Source organism: Hetaerina americana, unplaced genomic scaffold (assembly GCF_022747635.1).
Source record: "Hetaerina americana unplaced genomic scaffold, ioHetAmer1.1.p SCAF_14, whole genome shotgun sequence".
Lineage (NCBI taxonomy): Eukaryota > Metazoa > Arthropoda > Insecta > Odonata > Calopterygidae > Hetaerina > Hetaerina americana.
Window position 1 is genome coordinate 2,731,376 of NW_027286514.1, and position 17,736 is coordinate 2,749,111.

Sequence of the window (17,736 nt, forward strand, 5' to 3'; positions counted from 1 at the left end):
TTATTCATTCCAATGATAAAATCGTGAGATGGGTATGCAAATGGAAATTTCTGTGGGAATGTTCCTTTCATTCGCAAGCATATCATTTATATACCCGCTGTGGGAATTTTACCCTTTCCACGGTCATGGCTTAAAATATTCATAGCAAGAAAATAATCATGGAGTTATTTCATAGGTTTTATTTGAAGCCCCTGACACTTTTTCCGCACCAGTTCAATTAACAGCTCAGTTTTTAGCGCATCGGTTGTCACGCCCAGAGTCAATAGTCCCGAGCATGCTTATTATTTTTGGATAATTAACAATTATTCTGCTTGACGTCTCAGAAAGTCATATCTATATAAGAAAGAATACCGATTAATGTGTATGTAATGGATAACGCTGGAAACTCGAGATTTATTGATTCTCTGCCACTGCAATTAAAGAGACTAGCCAAGGAATTACGAGTTAGGCTATATGCGTGGGCATAAAGTACCGCCTGGAGGTGTGGTAGTCTAATGGGTTAGAGAGATTCACGGCTGTCAACAGGAAGGTTCTAGGTTCAAATAAATGATCCTGAGTGGCCTCTAGACATCATCCAACTAAACAAAGGTTGTAATATTTTGGATTTTATAACTGTCGAGCTAACAGCAGGCGAAAAGGTGACCGGTTTTTGTGCTCTTTTCGTGAACACGCAATTTTCACACCCCGTAGGACTCTGGTATTCATTTGTGAGTAGGTCCCGTCAAACAACCTCCTGATGACTTTTGGGTTATTGAGAAATATTTTGCCGTGCTGAAAATTGGAATGAAAAACTTTCATTACATATAAAACACGTTTATTGAAGCGTTCCCATCGTTTTTTTTTGTTTCTTGAAATGCATTAAAATTAGATCTTTCTGTAGGTGACTCTGTTATTCAAATTTGTAACTCACCTTAATATTTTTCATGATCGCGTAATTTATACTGTTTATTTCTAATTTTTAGACTGCTATATGCGCAATAATGTATTTTTATATATTCGTTGTGTGTATCGGGTGGTATCTACCATCACTTATCAAACAGACCTTATGGTTAATTGTAGTTAAATATTACCATCCAATGTTATGTAGCGAACTGCCAGATTTATAATTTAGCGAATTACGAATGTGTTACTAAAATAATTATTATGGATATAAAATCAACTCGTATGTAAATGAAAATTTTATTAAAAATTTATTTTATAGCTGTATTATATATATATATATATATATATATATATATATATATATATATATATATATATATATATGAACCTAAAACACAGTAATCAACCCGAAGGTCGGTTTGGTAGGTGATGGTAGAGTTCACCCAGTACTAAGCCCTATAAGGCGTGTGAAAATTCACACATCAGGGTAGGGGGGCCAGTTCCTTTCCCTGTGCCGGTTATGGTTTCCCAGGAAGACCTGGTACCCGAAAAATCACTTAAGCTTGGGTGCAGCTGCAGGTGCCCAGAGTGTCTTGCCCGGCAATCGAACCTCCCTCCGGTCAGCAGTCCAACGCTATACCCACTGGACTACCGCGACCCACATGTATATATATATATATATATATATATTATATATATATATATATATGTATATATGTATATATATGTATATATGTATATATGTATATGTATATATATATACATATATATATATATACACGAGGGTCATCCGGAAAGTAGTACCCGTTCGTGAAATAAAGACACAAAAGTAAATATTAACAAACATAAAAAATTTTATTTGAAAGAGGATACTTTAAACTACTTCTCAACATAATCTCCAAGCAAATTAAGGCATTTGTCATAACGTGTGACAAGTTTCTGTATTCCTGCTGCATAGTCCTTCGCCGCCAGCTCATTGAGATACGCGAGGGACCCATCTTGCACAAATTTTTGCATAATGCAGATGGTGTTTAACAATTTCATGAACAATTGTTCGAGAAACATTGGGAAAATGCTCACAGATGTCATCAATTGTGACGCGCCGATCGTTCCTCACGAATTCGTCAACTGAGCTCACCAGTTGGTCTGTAATGACAGACGGTCTCTCCGAACGCTCATCGTCGTGTGTGTTCCCCCTCCCCATGTTGAAGTTGCGACACCACCGCCGAACAGACGACTCGTCCATTACATTGTCTCCATACACCTCCTTTAATTGGCGATGAATATCACATGGGCGAACGTTTCTTGCATTGAGGAATTTAATCACTGCCCTCACTTCACAACTGGCGGCGTTCTCAATTTTTTTAAACATTGTAAACAATCACAGAAACAACACAGGCAATGCTAGCGTCACGCAACTTGGCTCAGAGAAGGCAGACAAGCCACTGAAGCTATCTGACCTCGTCCAGCGGCTACTCGCGTCGTCAGCACTTCATGCGGCACGAACGGGTACTACTTTCCGGATGACCCTCGTGTATGTGTATATATATATATACATATATATACATATATACATATATATATATATACATATACACACACACATAAGTATCAATATAATAACCAAGGTTTCCGATGAAACTTTCACGAGCACTATTCAGCATATGGAATTATATCTAGTTTATTCAGTGGAATCAATAAAAGAAGCGCAAGAATTGTGCATTAAAGGAGTCAAGTTTAATGGCGAAGAAATTAACATTCTATGGTTTGTTGGCGACATAGTTGCAGATACTCAAAAGGACCTACACGAAACTCTGAATGCTATGGACCAAGTACTTCAGGAATATACTTTGAGCATCAAGAGGAAGATAACAGTAATCCTTGTGCGTGGATGAGAGAAACTGAAGACTGATATCGCAATTCGTGGGGTGAAACTATATCAAGTGGAATCCTTCATGGGCAACCTGGGAAACAGTATTACTTGAGATGGAAGAAGTTGGACCGACATCAAACCAAGAAGGCGTTCACGAAGAAGAGGTAACTACTATGTTCAAAGAAGCTGAGGTTGGAATTAAGGAATCAGTTTGTAAAAACGTGTGTTTTGAATATGGCACTCTATGCTCCATAGACGTCGACCAGTGAAGAAAGCCATTGAAACGTTATGTTGAAGGAGAATGCTGAAGATTAAATGTACAGACAAAGCGAGGGACCGGGAAGTGTATAAAATAGCAAAATAGGTAAGGAACATATGGCGAACTCCACGGCAAGGAAGAACTAGATGGATTAGACACACCTTGAGGCAAAATGAGGTGTTAGAAAAATAACTGAAGGGAAGATCCTGTGAGAAAATTCGAAAGACATGTATGTGTATAGAGCAAATTGAGAAAGACGTGAAACAGGAAAGCTTTCGGGATGAGGGAATTATCGTATTAATTCTGAATAGAGGAAAATGTTGGGCTGCAGGAAACCAATAATACGATTGAAATTAATAAATATTCATATATTTGTGTGTTATTATTATTATTTATTCTTCGTTGAAAAAACAATTCCCACACATTATGTTTGCAACATCAAATGTATTGGAGTAGATCCGTGTTTTCGAGATTGTGTCATCAAAAGGGAGGGTCAAGTATAAGATTCCTTATTTAATAAAAGAGTGGTACGTATTTCCGATGTGTTCAGGAAGTGTGGTCCCGTTGTCGGCCTTCCCCTTCGGTATTTGTTTGCGAGGATGTTAAATACAATATGTAAATGAGCTACGAATTTTCTGGTTCACAATAACAGATTTAATATGTAATCGTGAGAAACGTTTTCCCGCCTGAAAATTTTGCGCGGCCTCCTTGGAAATTACAGTCACATGTTACCGAGCGACTCCACTGACACGCATACACACACATATACACACATACATACACACACATGCCCATTCCATCCGACTGTGTTCCCAGATTGCGGCAGTGGTCATTCTGCACAAAACGAGGAGTGGGATAATAATTCTCTCCGGCAGAAATAGAACTAATTTGATCACCGTTTTGTGTGTTTCTCGATGGTACTCCAAACTTCTCGTCCACGCAACCTAGCGTGGCCGGGCCGCGTTGAACGTTGTCAAGCGGACGAGGTGCGACGCCCGTGACATCAATCTCGAATTGTTGCACGACTGGCCGCACGCTTGTTTGTTGGACTCAGGGAGTAATGCAGAAGTTTCAACGACATATCCGTGTAGAAGAATCTCAAGAGAAGCAGCTTTATCCGACTGTCTTTTCTCCCGGGATGTTTTTTTTTTAAATGTATCATTTTCACCTTCTGTTTCGAAACGGATGCGTGCTGTTATATTACATCTTTCTTTGTTGGTAATTTAAAAATGTCATTGGGCAAGTTTTTTTTTCTTTCGCCTCCCAGCTGGGCGGCCACAAAAGAAATCGGTGCATTTACGTAATCGCGGTGTGGAGGGAAGTAAAGAAGTGGTGGGGGGGGAGGGGATTTCTTGCTGGAAGGGGGTTGCGACATGAATCGTGCCGGTGCTTAAGATCCGTGCAGCAATCGAGATCGCCACCCGCTTTTGTTGGAAACAAAAGGAGATCGAGGAGCGAAATCCGTCTCAGTTCTTCTCCTTTTAGTTCCCCACCCCCCTTCGCATGCATGTCTCAGTGCGCTCGCCGCGATGATTATGAAGATGGGAAGGAGGTGTGACAAGACGGGGGATGGGGGTGTAGGGAGCGCGCCCGGGCAATTCGATACAGTCTTGATATATAAGGAACGGCAATGCCCCTCCCTACTCACCCCCCGTAGACATCTTGCCTACGCCACAGTGTACATACATATGTGCTCGCGCGCGAGGAACGGTCTTAAGCGCTCTCCAGGTAAACGGGTCTTTAGGGTGCGCGGCGGAGGGGGAGGTGGGGCCGGGGGGTTGAAGGCTTCCGCTGGGTGTGTGTGTGAGGCCGAGCACGAGGAGGGATGAGAGGGCATGTGTTGTGTTGGGGGGGGGGGGATTGGATATGTGGGGTGAACTGCGGAAGGATAAGGCAGTAGGGGGGAAGATGGAGATGGGGTCGACCCCTCGGGGAGGCGGAAGGGGGCGACGGGGGTAAGGCTTGGATACGATGTAATTAATTGGGCGTCCTACGAACCGTCGCCGTCTTGTCTTGGGTGTGGCGGCGGAGTGGATGGATCTGGGCGAAGTGTTCTGTGCTTGCGTGTGGGTGCGGGAGGAGGGGTGGGTTGGTCGGGGGGAGGAGGGCACCCGGGAAGTCGAGATATTCGCCGTGCGAGGAGGAAAACCAACCGAGGGAGGAATGGGGTGAAGGGATTTGAGAAGGAATCACGGGACGGATGCGAGATGGTTTTGAGTGGGGAATGGTGATTTTGAGGGGGGTGGAGGTTGCGAGGAAGGGCATGAGTCTTACGTAAGAAGGAATCCGTGGTCTCGGGTTGACCAGAGGGATTAGTGGCAGCAGACGGCTGTGTAGGGACGAGGGAATGAATGGAGGCGTCGGATGTGCGCCCCTCGATTTGTTTCCCCCTGTTATTCCCGACTCGTGACGGACGTCTGATAGAGTTGACCGTTCCGATTCGATGCCCACTTGTTGAAAAATTGCATTAATGTTTCACTCGCACGCCAACATTATTCATTGCAATGGTCATCAAATATCGTAACAATTAATCCTTCGTCGATGAATGCTGTACTTTTTTCATATTCCGAGACTGTTCAGTGTTCATTCCACAGAATCATCTACTTCCGTGTTGTTTCTTTTCGGCTATCGCCTAATGAGGGAGTGGTCACCTCGATTTTTTCATGATTTCAGCCTGATTACTGAATTTAATGAAGAGGGACACTTAAAGGATACAAGTCGAGTAAATGAACAAGGTGTCGTAAATGAATAAGGTGTCCTAATTTTAATTATCAGCATCCTGTTTTTTGAGAAATTAGCGTCGCATCATGTTTCATACGACATCCAAGCTTGAAGTTGAACAAGTTAACCCCAAATATGACAGCCATTTACAAAGGCATTTACATTTTGATTTTTTCGACGACAATTCGTGTTCTGTAGAATTATCTTTGTGGCTTTAAGCTACTATTCGTATACCATGTTTCCTTTCTCGCTTTGTCTGTTCTCCGCATTTTGGCCAAAAATAATGAAGACCACTCATTTGAAAATGCTCTCAGCATAATTGTGTATTCGTTTAAAATAACCCATGCTCTATGAAGCGCATGTGAACACAAATGTAATTCATACATTTATTATTAACGTTATTTTTCTGAAATTTATCTCTTTCCCATATTTTTTCGTGTTACCTAAATCACGTCATATTCGCTGGGAAGAAGGCCAGCTTTAAACGGATATCTTGGGAGTAGGAGCGAGCCTGGGCCTTGCCACGTTACAAGGATCAAATATTTAACGCACTCGTAAGAATTAGGCGAAAACCGAATACAAAATGTCATATATCATGTAAGGTATCAAAACTGCTATTGAGACTTGAAAATTAAAAAAAAGACTGTGAGTAAAGTTTTCGTGGTCAATGCCTTTCATTCGACACTTTATTTATATAAGGGTTATTTATCACCCGACCGAAAAAAGCGTCGTTTTACAATAAGCATATTATGACTCTTTTTCACAGTTTAAAGAGGTCGATGCTAATAGACTTCCATTCTTTTTCCTTCGATCGTAGCTAATACATTAATAGCAGCGAAATAATAGCTAAACATAGAATAAATGTTAAGTATTTCCCGATTGTGTTTTCCTAAAAAAGATTAGTATCCTTCATGAGGGCATATCAGGGTTCGGTAACTGTGAAATGTCCTAACATTAGAGCGATAGCTGCCAACTTAAACGAATATGCTTGTACAATTTTGTTTTGCATTGTTAGGAGAAATTACTTCGAATCTTAATCAGATATATTGTGATAAGATTTACCTACTATTTCTGTATCATAGTCGAAGAAGATGAAGCCATTTCTCTGTAGCCTTATTTTGTGTGCACAACACGCTGAATATTCGAAATATCATCATCCTTTTTTGTAACAATTTTGTATGAATATCTGACAAATTTAATTATTTTTACTTGATTTACATTTTTTTATATTCGCGTAGGAAGATATTTTTCATTTGCGTCGTTAAAAATGAGAGCCCTGATGTCATTTCGCGGAGTGTCCCCAAATACTTATTTCGCACCAGAGTAATTAAGGTTGGTGTTTCCACGCCGACGAACATGGAACGAAAGTTTGAAAAGCGGAGGCACTGGGAAAACCTTAACGGAATCTCCTGTGCACTCAATTGCGAAGCATAGATTGTCGCCTTGTTTTCATCCGAACACCTCGTCCCTTTCGATTCTTGGGAGCCCTTGGGCAGGTCATAAATCATCGCCGAGGACGGCTGGATGAAATCGATGAGTTCGCAATCGTCCTTTTCATCGTGGCGATTGGAGGAGATCGAACCCGGTTCTGACGGCTGGAGGGGGTGTGGCGTGGTGGAAGTGGGGGGAGCCGGGGGTTGCCCGCATGTCGGTGAGAAGGTGCGACGTGTGTGCCGTATGTATTTGTTGCTCGGCGGCAAAGATGCGCTTTTTCTGGCTGTCACCGAAAAAAAACCAGTCGGGGGGTTTGAAATTTCTCGCAACTGCCGTCCAGTTACTCGTCGAGGAAAAATGAAAAGAAGGATCTCTGAGGTGCGGCTCCTTTGCTGCTTTAATATTATGAAGTCAGCGTTTGGTCATTAGACCCTAGAAATCTCTTCCAAGCCCTAAAATGTACGAAGTAAGATGCATTTCCTTCAGAAGACGATGGTGTGCTAGTGTGTTAAGCATGTGAGGGAACGGACTTGAGAGCCAAGCGAAGGAAGAACAATTCAAGGGAATGTTATGGAGGCTGATAAATTTTGCGAAGAGTATCCCATCAAGCCAGTGTACCTATTCACTTCTATTATGATATGCGATCTAGGAATCTTGTTTTTAAATCAGTGCATGGTAAAATGGAAAATATTTACAGGGCTTAGAAAATGTTTCTGCCATATTACGATGACTTCACGTATTCTCGTTTCGTTTAAACCAAAATTTCTGTCATATTGTAGTGATACCCTCGTGGGAGGAATAACGTTGAACGAGGCCAAAGCTTTTATGATTGTGAGAAAAAACAATCGATGCCCGTTAGATTCCCCGAAAATGGTACCAGGAGAGGAAGCGGCTGCATGTATAATAAATGGCATTATATAAGGATCCCTTTTTTCCGAAGGAGATCTTTGCTTCCGGGCATTGTTATGGGGCGTCGCTGAGCAACACGTGGTTGCTAAGAAAACCCCTTTCATCTAAATGAAAGAGGCAGCGGGCGGAGATGGCGATCGTGGCGGAGTGAAGGAAGGAGGAAAGAGAAGGAGGGAGAAAGGAAGGAAGGAAAGTAAGATAAGGCGGCGCGGGGGTCTTTCGAGGAGGCGCGGGGAAGCTTCGAATGGGAGAGCGAGGCGAGGGGTGAGTGAGCAAGCCCTCTCTCTCTCAAATCCTCTCCAAAATGTGCTCGAATCTCCAGCTCATGGGAACAGCCGTGCTGGCTCCAGCCTCCGCAGGTAGAAGCTCAGGGGGAAAGAGATAGACAGGGGAAGGGAGGTTCCCACCCCTCAAGCACGGTGGCAGCGGGAGGGGGAAGAAAGAGGGTCTCCTCTTGCACGATGCGTTTTTTTTCAACAGTGGTGCGGTCCGGGTAGGCTCCCTCTCTTTCCGGGAAGGGGGTGTGGCAGGGGGGCGAAGGGGGAAGGAAGGTGGGGCCGTGCCTAGCTTTTTTTTAAACGGGGTGGGGAGAAAGGGGTTGCTTCGGGAGAGGAGATCGTGTGCAAAGGGTGGCGGTGTGTGTGTGCGTTTTTAGCGTATCGGGGTGTTCGGGGGGGAGCGGGCAGAGGGGAGGATGTCCCCCGAATGCGTCGGATTCCCACCGTCTCACCCCATCCCCCGACCTTCCGGGCTGCTTTTTTCAAGGCACCTCCCAATGGGCCACCCCTTTCCACACCGGTCGGCCCCACCCATCCCCCTCCGGCCCCCGATCAGGGTTTGCGTCCCTCCCTCCTGCGCACTACTCCCTCCACCCAAATCCACCTTTCTTTCGGGGTTATTTTTTTCCACCAACCCTCCCCCCCACTTCTGCATTGCACCGGCACCCCTTTCCACTCTCGCGACCGGCCACACCCTTTTTCTTAAAAATTCCCTCTCCATGAACCATTAAGAGAATCCCCCCTTCCTCCACTCCTGTGCCCCCCCACCACGAAACCCCCAGTTCCCAGCTTCACTGTTGCTTAATCCCCCTCTCGCTCTTTCCGTCATTCTTTCGCGGGTCTTTCCCGAATGAGGAGAAGTCGGAAAAAAGCTTAAAATCCCGAAGGAGGCAGTGGTCGGTGGTCGTTGCAAAGCAGGAGATCTCGTCCTTGTGTGTGCACTTTTGCGTTCGGCCGTGGAGATCCCCGGGCGGACTCCGGTTTCGAACCCGGAACCCTAGATACGCACGTGGGGACGAGTCGCTTTCGCCCTTTGGCGGCAGCTGCCCCAGAAGGAAGTAAGGCAGCCGAGGAGGGAGGAACGCGGGAAATATCTCATTTCACGCGTTTCGCCCGTGTTGTCCCAATTGCGGTCGGCGCGGAGTGTCGAAGCGGAGGCCGGCGCCGTCCAGTGCATCCCCGCGAATTGGGCATCGGTCGAACATTCGAGTGTGCCTGCATCCGTGTGTGTGTGTGCGCGTGCGCCTATTTGTGTGTGCGCACGCGTGGGCGTGTGTGGTCTTCGCGTTCCCTTGGCGCTCTCGCCTTGCCGTCGGGTGCTGGATGGGGTGACGGGCACGGCGGAGGATGGGAAGGAAGCGGAAGAGGCTGCCCCTTGTTCTCTCAGACGCAGTCGTTAGCTCGGCGTGAATCCCTTCGCCCCTCGGCTCTTGGTCGACGGACCCCAAAGTCGGAGGAACGCGCTTTCTCCGCATGTGGCTAAAGTGGTGGTGTTTGAAGGTTTTTCTCTCGACGAAAAATTAAAAAAAAAGACATCCAACTCTGTAGTGGTTTTTATATTTTACTGTGACTATTTCTGCCGTGGGTTGCTATTTTGGTTGCCTTATTAATTCCTGTCGGTTTGTTAATCGTGTTTTCATATTCTTGCATTTAGGGCGAGCCTTATGTTTTAAACATCATTATTTCAATATCTAATGTTTTCAATTTTAATCGTCATTATTTAAAAGTAAAGGTGTGCATTTTTTTACATCTGAGACTCAATAGTTAATAAGATCAACCACCTATTCTTATATCCATTTATTTGAAATACTTCACCACGTAGTTATTTTAAGATTGCGAATAAAAAATCGAATCAAACGCACTCCCGCATTCTACAAAACCACACATTTTTATTTTCTGTATATTTTTAATAGTTTGATTTTTTAAAATTTTGGAGGCATTGAGAAAGTGCCTAAATTAAGTCGGTCCAAAAACAACCATTCAGATATTTTTTTAGAAATTATTCCGAGTAGTAATTTAATTTGGGTCGTGAATGTTTATTCGGTAACAATTTTCTTCGACCGTCGGTGGAAAAAAAATCTTTCCTTTGGGGTTTGTCCACTTTTTGTCATAAATTTAATTCCTTGATCGGCATCGGACGCACCCAGGCACCCATTAAGTTTCCATATTCGGCAGTTCGCAGTTGCTATGGTCCCGGGGACCTGTGTCGAAAGTTGAAATTCGCAATTTTACCACCCGACTTTTTTTTTCCTCGCGCAGGGATGCTGGAGAATGGAATTCCACGACCAGCGGACGACAACGGGAGGGCGGAGGTGGAGGTGGACGGCAGTACGTCACAGGGGGAGGAAGCAGAAGGGGGCGAAGCCATGACGGCGTCCCCGAGCGGCGGAGGCGGTTTGCCCCCGGGGGGTGGGGCGGACGCGGGGCGGTGCGGACCGGCACCGGCCGAGGAGTCTGTGGTGACGGCGGCAGGATCCACGCCAGGGGCGGCGGGAGTGGAGGAGGATGAGGAGGAAGAGGAGGAGATGTGCGAGGAGGAGGAAGAGGACGAAGATGACCTGACGGTGAGCGAGGACACGAGCGCGAGCCTGATGCAAGGTGGCGTTTCGGCTGCAATGGCGGCGACCACAGCAATATCTGTCCAGGCGCCCACGCGGAACAAAAGAAAAAACTTCAAGCCGAGGAACATAGTCTATGAGGAGGAGGAGGAGGACGAGGAGGAGGAGGAGGATGAGGAGAGGGAGGAAGACGAGGAGGGAAGCCGGGGCGGCGGCCGGATGGCCTGCTCCGCGGGCAGTGGTGCTTCGGGGATGCCCTTAGACCTGAGCCTAATGAGGAAGATGGGCGGTGCGGAGGAGGAGGAGGACGAGGAGCTGGAGGAGGACGAAGAGGAGTTCGACGAGGAGGACGAGGACGACGACGAGGAGGGCGCTGGCGGGAGGGGCAGCTGTAGCAGCGGAAGCGGGGCCGAGGGCATGGGCGGCGGCGGGCTGGACTTGTCCTCCGGCCGGCCCAGCTCCAGCCGGAGGAAGCGCGTATTCCCACCGGTGCGGGTGGTCGGGGGGCAGGAGGAGGGGGGCGGAGGCGGCGCCGAGGACGGTGGCGTCTCCTCGTCCGCCTCTTCTTCGCCCGCACCCGGTGTCGGGGCGCCGCCCCTCTCGCACCCACCGCCTACGTCGAGCGCGGCATTCGCCGCCTTCTCCCAGGCGCTCCACCGCTTCGGCTTCCCTCCGCATGCCCAATCCCGTGGGTCACTGCCGCACCCGGACTCGGCCATGAAGGAGTACGCGGAGAGCACGATGAAGGAGCTTCTGGGCATTTACGGTCTCGGCGACGGTGCGGATTCCGCCTCAAGGAGCGCCGCCGCCGCAGCAGCTGCCGCCGCTGCCACACATGGCTTTGCCTCCGGTGAGTACCGCTGCACTAACTTTCTCCTGAGTTGTTTTCTGCCCTGACCCGCTGGTCTTACGGTCTGGGACCTCATCGCGCGTTCAAGTCTCCGAGGATATTGTCTTAGAACACTGGGCGTTCAAATCTCCTTCCGCAAGTCTCCAGTTAGGCATTTCCTCTGATGGGGGTCGTTGGTTTTAATTCATAGTATAGAAATTTTGTTGATGAAAAAGCAGGTATTCAGTCCCGAAGCATTAACCTGGCCCTTCATGAATTTTCTTGCAAGGGCTTTAACTTGAGCTTAGACTCTTCATTATATACGAGTCTCTTGCATTCATTTTTAATTAGATATATTTGAAATAGCCTTTTACCATTCTCATGCGTCCACGTTGGAGCATATCTTATGTACGAGATCGAAGTCTTTTGACTCTTTTCAGTAATTTCCGCTGGATACGATCAGCCCGCACCATTAGTCACAAGGTGGAAGAAAGAAGGCAGAGAAAAAAATCATTGCCCTCCTTCTCCGAGCCTTCCAATTCGTCTCTCGTCATCCTTCCTCCGTCTTGTTCATCTCTTTTTTTCCACCTACGTACCGTCATTCTTTTCTCCCGTCATCCCACCATTTCTTCCATCTCGCCTTCCCAACGCCCACCCATCTGTGGTAATCTACCGCTCAAGAAAAAGATAAACAACCTTCGAAAATTCCATTCATTCGTTATTCTCAAATTCAAGAGGGAATAATATTTTTAGAGGCCGAACCTCCTCTATCGCTTGCCATCTGAACTCGTGCTAGTCTCAAATGCCCCACTTGACCTCTGCCATTTTCTTTCTATTCGTCCTTTTCTTGCCACGATCTTCGTTTACTATATATCCATCTCCCATGAAATGCCGAAGTAAACTTGAGCAAGGACAAAATCGACCTTGAAACTATTTGGGGTTTGGTTTCATCTCTTTAGGTTTTTTTCTTAAAAAATATACATTTATGTCAATATAATCATTACACTGTGTCTTGCCCCGGTTTTAGTTAGCTCATGATTTCAGATGTATTAGAAACGTCATGGATGGCATTCAAAAGTAAGCATTACGTCTGCTATTCCACTGCCTGAAAAGCTTGATGAGTTCCTTAAAGACATTAAATGGCGTTAGTTTTTCATATTGATGTGTTCAAGGGATGCCCTCCAACCACTGTTGACCTCTTTTTGAAATCGTAAATTAATTTCGAGGCAATAATCCTGCTTAAATATGGAGATTTTTAATACCAATGGCTTATTCAAATTGAGTACTTTAGATTGAAAGGCTTGTTTTCGAGTAACCACCGAAACAACGAAGTGCGCGTTTTAGGAAGAAATATAGATATTTAAACCTCAAAAAAATAGTTTGCATATTTCCCTCGATACACGCCCCTGTGACTTCTAATTTTAATTTGAAATCCCCTCCGTCGGCGATTCTCGTAGCGTGCGTATGAGAACCATCTAGTTCATGCAATCACTCCTCTTTCGCTCGTGATGTCGCATCCCGTTTCCATACTCACTTTTTCAACAGCCCATCACATCTTGTTCCGTGTCATCTCTGTTACAAATGGACCAGCGCTATCTCCTCATTCCCCATGGGCCTCCAATCTCAGAGCCTTCCTCCCCCTCATACCCCACGCCCTTCCCTGTAACATCCCTTGCCCCCCTCTGCCCCCGCCATCACACTTCCACGTCTTTCTCTCTCCAGCCCCCTCCCCGCCTCTTTCTCCCTCCTAGCCAACTGGTTGCCCTTCCTCGCTTTCGAATTACCCGATCGAATCGCCCCTTGCCGTCGAAGTATAGAGGGAGGGAGGGTGAGAGACAGCGGGAGCGTCTCCTTTATTTTCTTCTTCTCCCATCCATCCGGCGAGTGTGCGTGCGTGCGCGCGCTCAGTGCAAGCCCCGTCTCAAACTCCACTCTCTTCCCTTTGATTCGTGTCTGCTGCTCCTTCCACTCCCAAGTCTCCATCAACCCAATCCCAAATCTTTAAGGCATCTTTACCGTGTTCTCAATCATTCAATTGTCGCGGCCATATTCCATCCTTCAAGCCCTCCGCTTTCCCCCCTCACTCATCCAATATTCCCTCCCATTATTTCCCATCCCTTTTATTATTTCCTCCTTTATTCCCTACCCGGATGACCTCTCCTCCGCCCCCCTCCCATTGCGTTCTGAAGCACCCTTCCCTCCGCTGCCTCTTCGTCCCCTCTTCCTCAGCCACTTCGCCTCTCTCCCTCCTTGCATCCCTCCTATCTCCCTCAATCTTCGTCATAAGAACGTCATCCTGATCTCTTTTTTTTCTGAAAAAAATCCGTCATCTCTTTTCGTCTTGCACTACTCCACCTCCTCATAGCATAAATTAACAATTTTAATGATCATAAAAACGATAATATACCTGTATTTAACATAGTCCTCCTGTAGACCTGATTTTTCTCAAATTGCCCAGGGCATATTCACATTCAGTCTACATGCGTTTAAAAGCTGCTGTAAGCATGACGGACAGGTTTTCAAAATGTCAAAGTTTTATAAACTAAATTTTCAGCCCTCAGATCGGCCGCATTCGAGAGAGAACTAGTTTCTTCTATTGATTGGATGAATTTTGCAGAGGCCTCACATTGATCCATCTACTGCAGTGTACGTCATAAAAACGACTGTGACTTGAGCAAGCACCCTGACAGTGTGATTCAGTTTTAATGTCAAAGATTTAGTTTTTGTATTTTTTATACTTGCTTCGGCATAAATAAGAACCACTTTTCAGGTTTCAGTTTCTATCGTTCCTTTCCGTAGTGGAGAACTTGAACTTTCAGGGCGACTCTTGGCATTGTTTTCGATGTTATTTGAGGGTCATTTAAATTTTTAGAATATTATTATTTCTTCAGTTGGTTTTTGAATCCCCTCTTCCTCAGCCGAATCTCGTCTATGCCACTTAAAGTCAGAATTCCAAATTATCGGTTACCTTTCCATTTCGCCACGAGGTGGTTATGTTTTCCTTAACCCGAGGAGATACCACAGTCTCAATAAATCCCCTTATGCTGCTGACGACGCTAGTTTTTCGAAGCACTTTGCTGTTTTTTTCTCGTTTTAAGCTGCCTTACGAGTGCGCACATCAGAGACTTGGACGTGCCACAGCCTCTCCTTCCAGCACCGCTTCTTCAGTTCATTCCCCTCCCCTCCCTTCCCCATCCACCTCCCGTTCTTACTTCTTCTCCCCTCCCTCCCTATTCTCCCCCGATGAGTGCCTTTCATTTGTTACGTATGATAAATGATATTCGTCTCTCTCTCTCGGGACGGTTTGAACACCAAATGAAGGAATGCGAGTCTCCCCACTCCATCGCTCCCTCCGGACCCCTTCCCCTTTTTCCAAACACCTCCCCTCCTCTCTCCATCTCAGGCCCCCAGTCCGTCGCGGGCCTCGGCCACTCCAGCTCTGTGACAACGAGTGATGAGGGAGGAGGATGGCGGTCTGCGTCCGTCCTTGGAGGTGAGGGAGGGAGTGTCTGTCGGGGGAGCGTGGGGCAGGGCGGGAAAGGGTGAAGTGGGTGGCAGAGGAGGAGGGAGGGCGGAGAGATTGGACGGAGCCGGGGGTTTTATGGAGGCAGCTTGGGGGGATGTGGTGTGTGTTGTGCTGTCGGAACGGGGGGAGCCGAAGAAGGCGGAGAAGGGAATCCGGCGGAGATTTTGGGTTCCCGTCGTAGTAGTCCCCCCGGTCTCGTCCGTTTTTTCTTCTCTTTCGTGGATTGCGTTTCACCGGGAGGTGCGATGGATAAGAGAGCCATGGCCCCTCTCTCCATTTCGAGCCCTTCTCGTGCCCGTCTGCGAGGGAGTCTGAAGCTCTCCGGGATCTGGGGAGTGGAGCGTAGGCGGGATCGGGCGTCTGGAAGGGGAAATAGTCATGGAGATGAGGGGGAGGTGGGCCGTGGCGGGACGGTTGGCGAATGGGAAGGTGAGTGGCCCGGGGGTACGGATGGGGGAGGGGGGTAGTTGGTCGACGCAGGGTCCCCCGGAGCCCGGATATGAGAAGCGATGCTAGGGCCCATTCCAATATATCCCTCGCTCTCTCATCTTTCTTTCTCCTCATGTTCGGAAGATTCTTATCACCCATCAGTCAGGTCTTCCCCTAAGCACCCTCAGAGAGGGAGAGCCGATGGGGAAGATATTTTCCGTCGTAAACCATTGGTTTAATTTGTGGAATAAATTGTCCCGGAAACGATTGTAATTTTTCAAATTTCCCTTCCACCATCCCTCCCGTTGATCCCGAGACTCCCGGGCGTTTGAATGTCCGGCAGCGGCGCAACTCTCCAATTGCCTCTGCTTGTTTATGTGTTTAGGCGTGGAGGTAATGTAGAACACGCCATCCTTTATACGTATACGCGTACCTAGACGACTTCCTTCTGCCCTCCTAACTTCACTGGGTGCCTTTCCAGTGCCATTAATTCCAGATTTGATCACGATCTCCATCGCCCGAGCCGGTTAAAGCTCGGGTCTTAGATCCTTTCATTCTCTGCACGACGGACAAAAAGCGAAAATCGACTCTTGTGTGGCGAACGCCTTATCCCGCCCTCCCATAATAAAATATGTACGGCCGTAGGAAAATACGCGCCATTTATAGAGATACGTCCCCGCATAACTTATGTATCGTAATGTTTGATTCCGAAAAAAATGAAAAGACATTACCCGACGATCTGTTAAAGGAGCCTATTTTGAAATTGACTTACTTTAAGTTCATATAATTTGAATTGGGAATGGACGGTTTTAACACTTGTGCTGAAATTAGAAGGTTTTCAGTTTATTAAGACCTAAAAAAATAGCCTCATGGATTGGAGGCGGACTTATGATGTTCGACAGCAGTTCAATTTATCATTCAGAGGTCACCGTTGATGATTTGTTTCCCCCGAGGCCTATAATTGGAGCCGATAAACCCTGAGAATCAATCTAAGACCGCTGGCCGTGAATGTGTAAACGCCATCTGGGATATCGTTTGGTTACGAACCGCTGTCATTTACAAATTCGAAGAAGCTGCGGGAAAAAGCCCTACAGTAACTTTCAACGGAGTCATGCGCTAGTTGGAATTAGAATCCAACAATTTAAAAGTGTAAATTTCATCACGGTCAAGGCGAATGATTTTAAACTTAAAAAAATTGGTGCATTTCCCGTATATCTCGTCTGGTAAATCTTAGTTTTCTAAGGACTCGTGACGTCGTTATTTCCGGATTTTCAACCATGGATAGATATCCTCGTCGGCATGACTGAAGTAGAAGAATTGGTTGCAGCTGACGAATGTTTTCGTGTTGAATTTTCCTATGAGCCATAACATACTTGTCAGTTGAAATCAAAGTTGGCGGAAGGAAACCATGAGATCACTTCTATACTTCGATTGTATATTCTTCACACTTTGAAATGTCAAGGAAAATATCCAATATCTTGTGATCACCGTCATGTGTCTATTCAAGTTTAGTCTCAATAACCAAACCAAGAACAAGATATATTTTGTCATGCCTACGTAAATGATTTTTTAAATGGGGAGTGAACACATGTGTCTTTTGTTAATACCGTGATATTATAAAACTATCCGATTACTACTAGTATGCATGTATTTCTGAAGTACCATTTATTTCTTCAAATTATTTTTATACTAAATATGATTTTTTGTCCAGTCATATTGTTTCTTAGATGCTCGAACTGCGCGTACATTAAAACTCTGTAAGTAAAAGGAGTTAACATTATTTGGACAGAAAAAGATCTTGTAGCATACCTTATAGTTGATAAAATTATATGCAGCCCGGAACGCTGATAATTTTTATGATTTAAAATTTGCTCGCTGATCTATTTTATGAGCGGAGATCTATTGATCGGATAGCATCACTGCTATATAACCCGTTTCCGACGCTCTTCTTCATCCATCGCCTCAACCCCATTCGCCCACACTTTCTACGGCCGTTAGCCATCCCCTTTCCCCCCACTCTGTTTTTCTTCCTGTATTG

At 46.1% G+C, this 17,736-nt stretch overlaps 1 protein-coding gene and 1 long non-coding RNA gene across 2 annotated transcripts in view; both read left to right on the forward strand.

The window, feature by feature from the left end:
- The window catches only part of LOC139686302 (uncharacterized), a 186,207-nt gene extending 175,544 nt beyond the window's left edge, over window positions 1-10,663 (forward strand). The window contains exon 5 of the long non-coding RNA XR_011700362.1: window positions 10,616-10,663. This is a non-coding gene — a long non-coding RNA (uncharacterized lncRNA). The remainder of the gene's footprint in view (window positions 1-10,615) is intronic.
- Window positions 10,664-11,133: 470 nt separating this feature from the next.
- Window positions 11,134-17,736, forward strand: part of LOC139686388 (zinc finger protein castor homolog 1-like) — a 140,945-nt gene continuing 134,342 nt past the window's right edge. Inside the window, exon 1 of the mRNA XM_071583581.1 lies at window positions 11,134-11,764. Coding sequence (XP_071439682.1) covers window positions 11,134-11,764 — 631 coding nt within the window. The remainder of the gene's footprint in view (window positions 11,765-17,736) is intronic.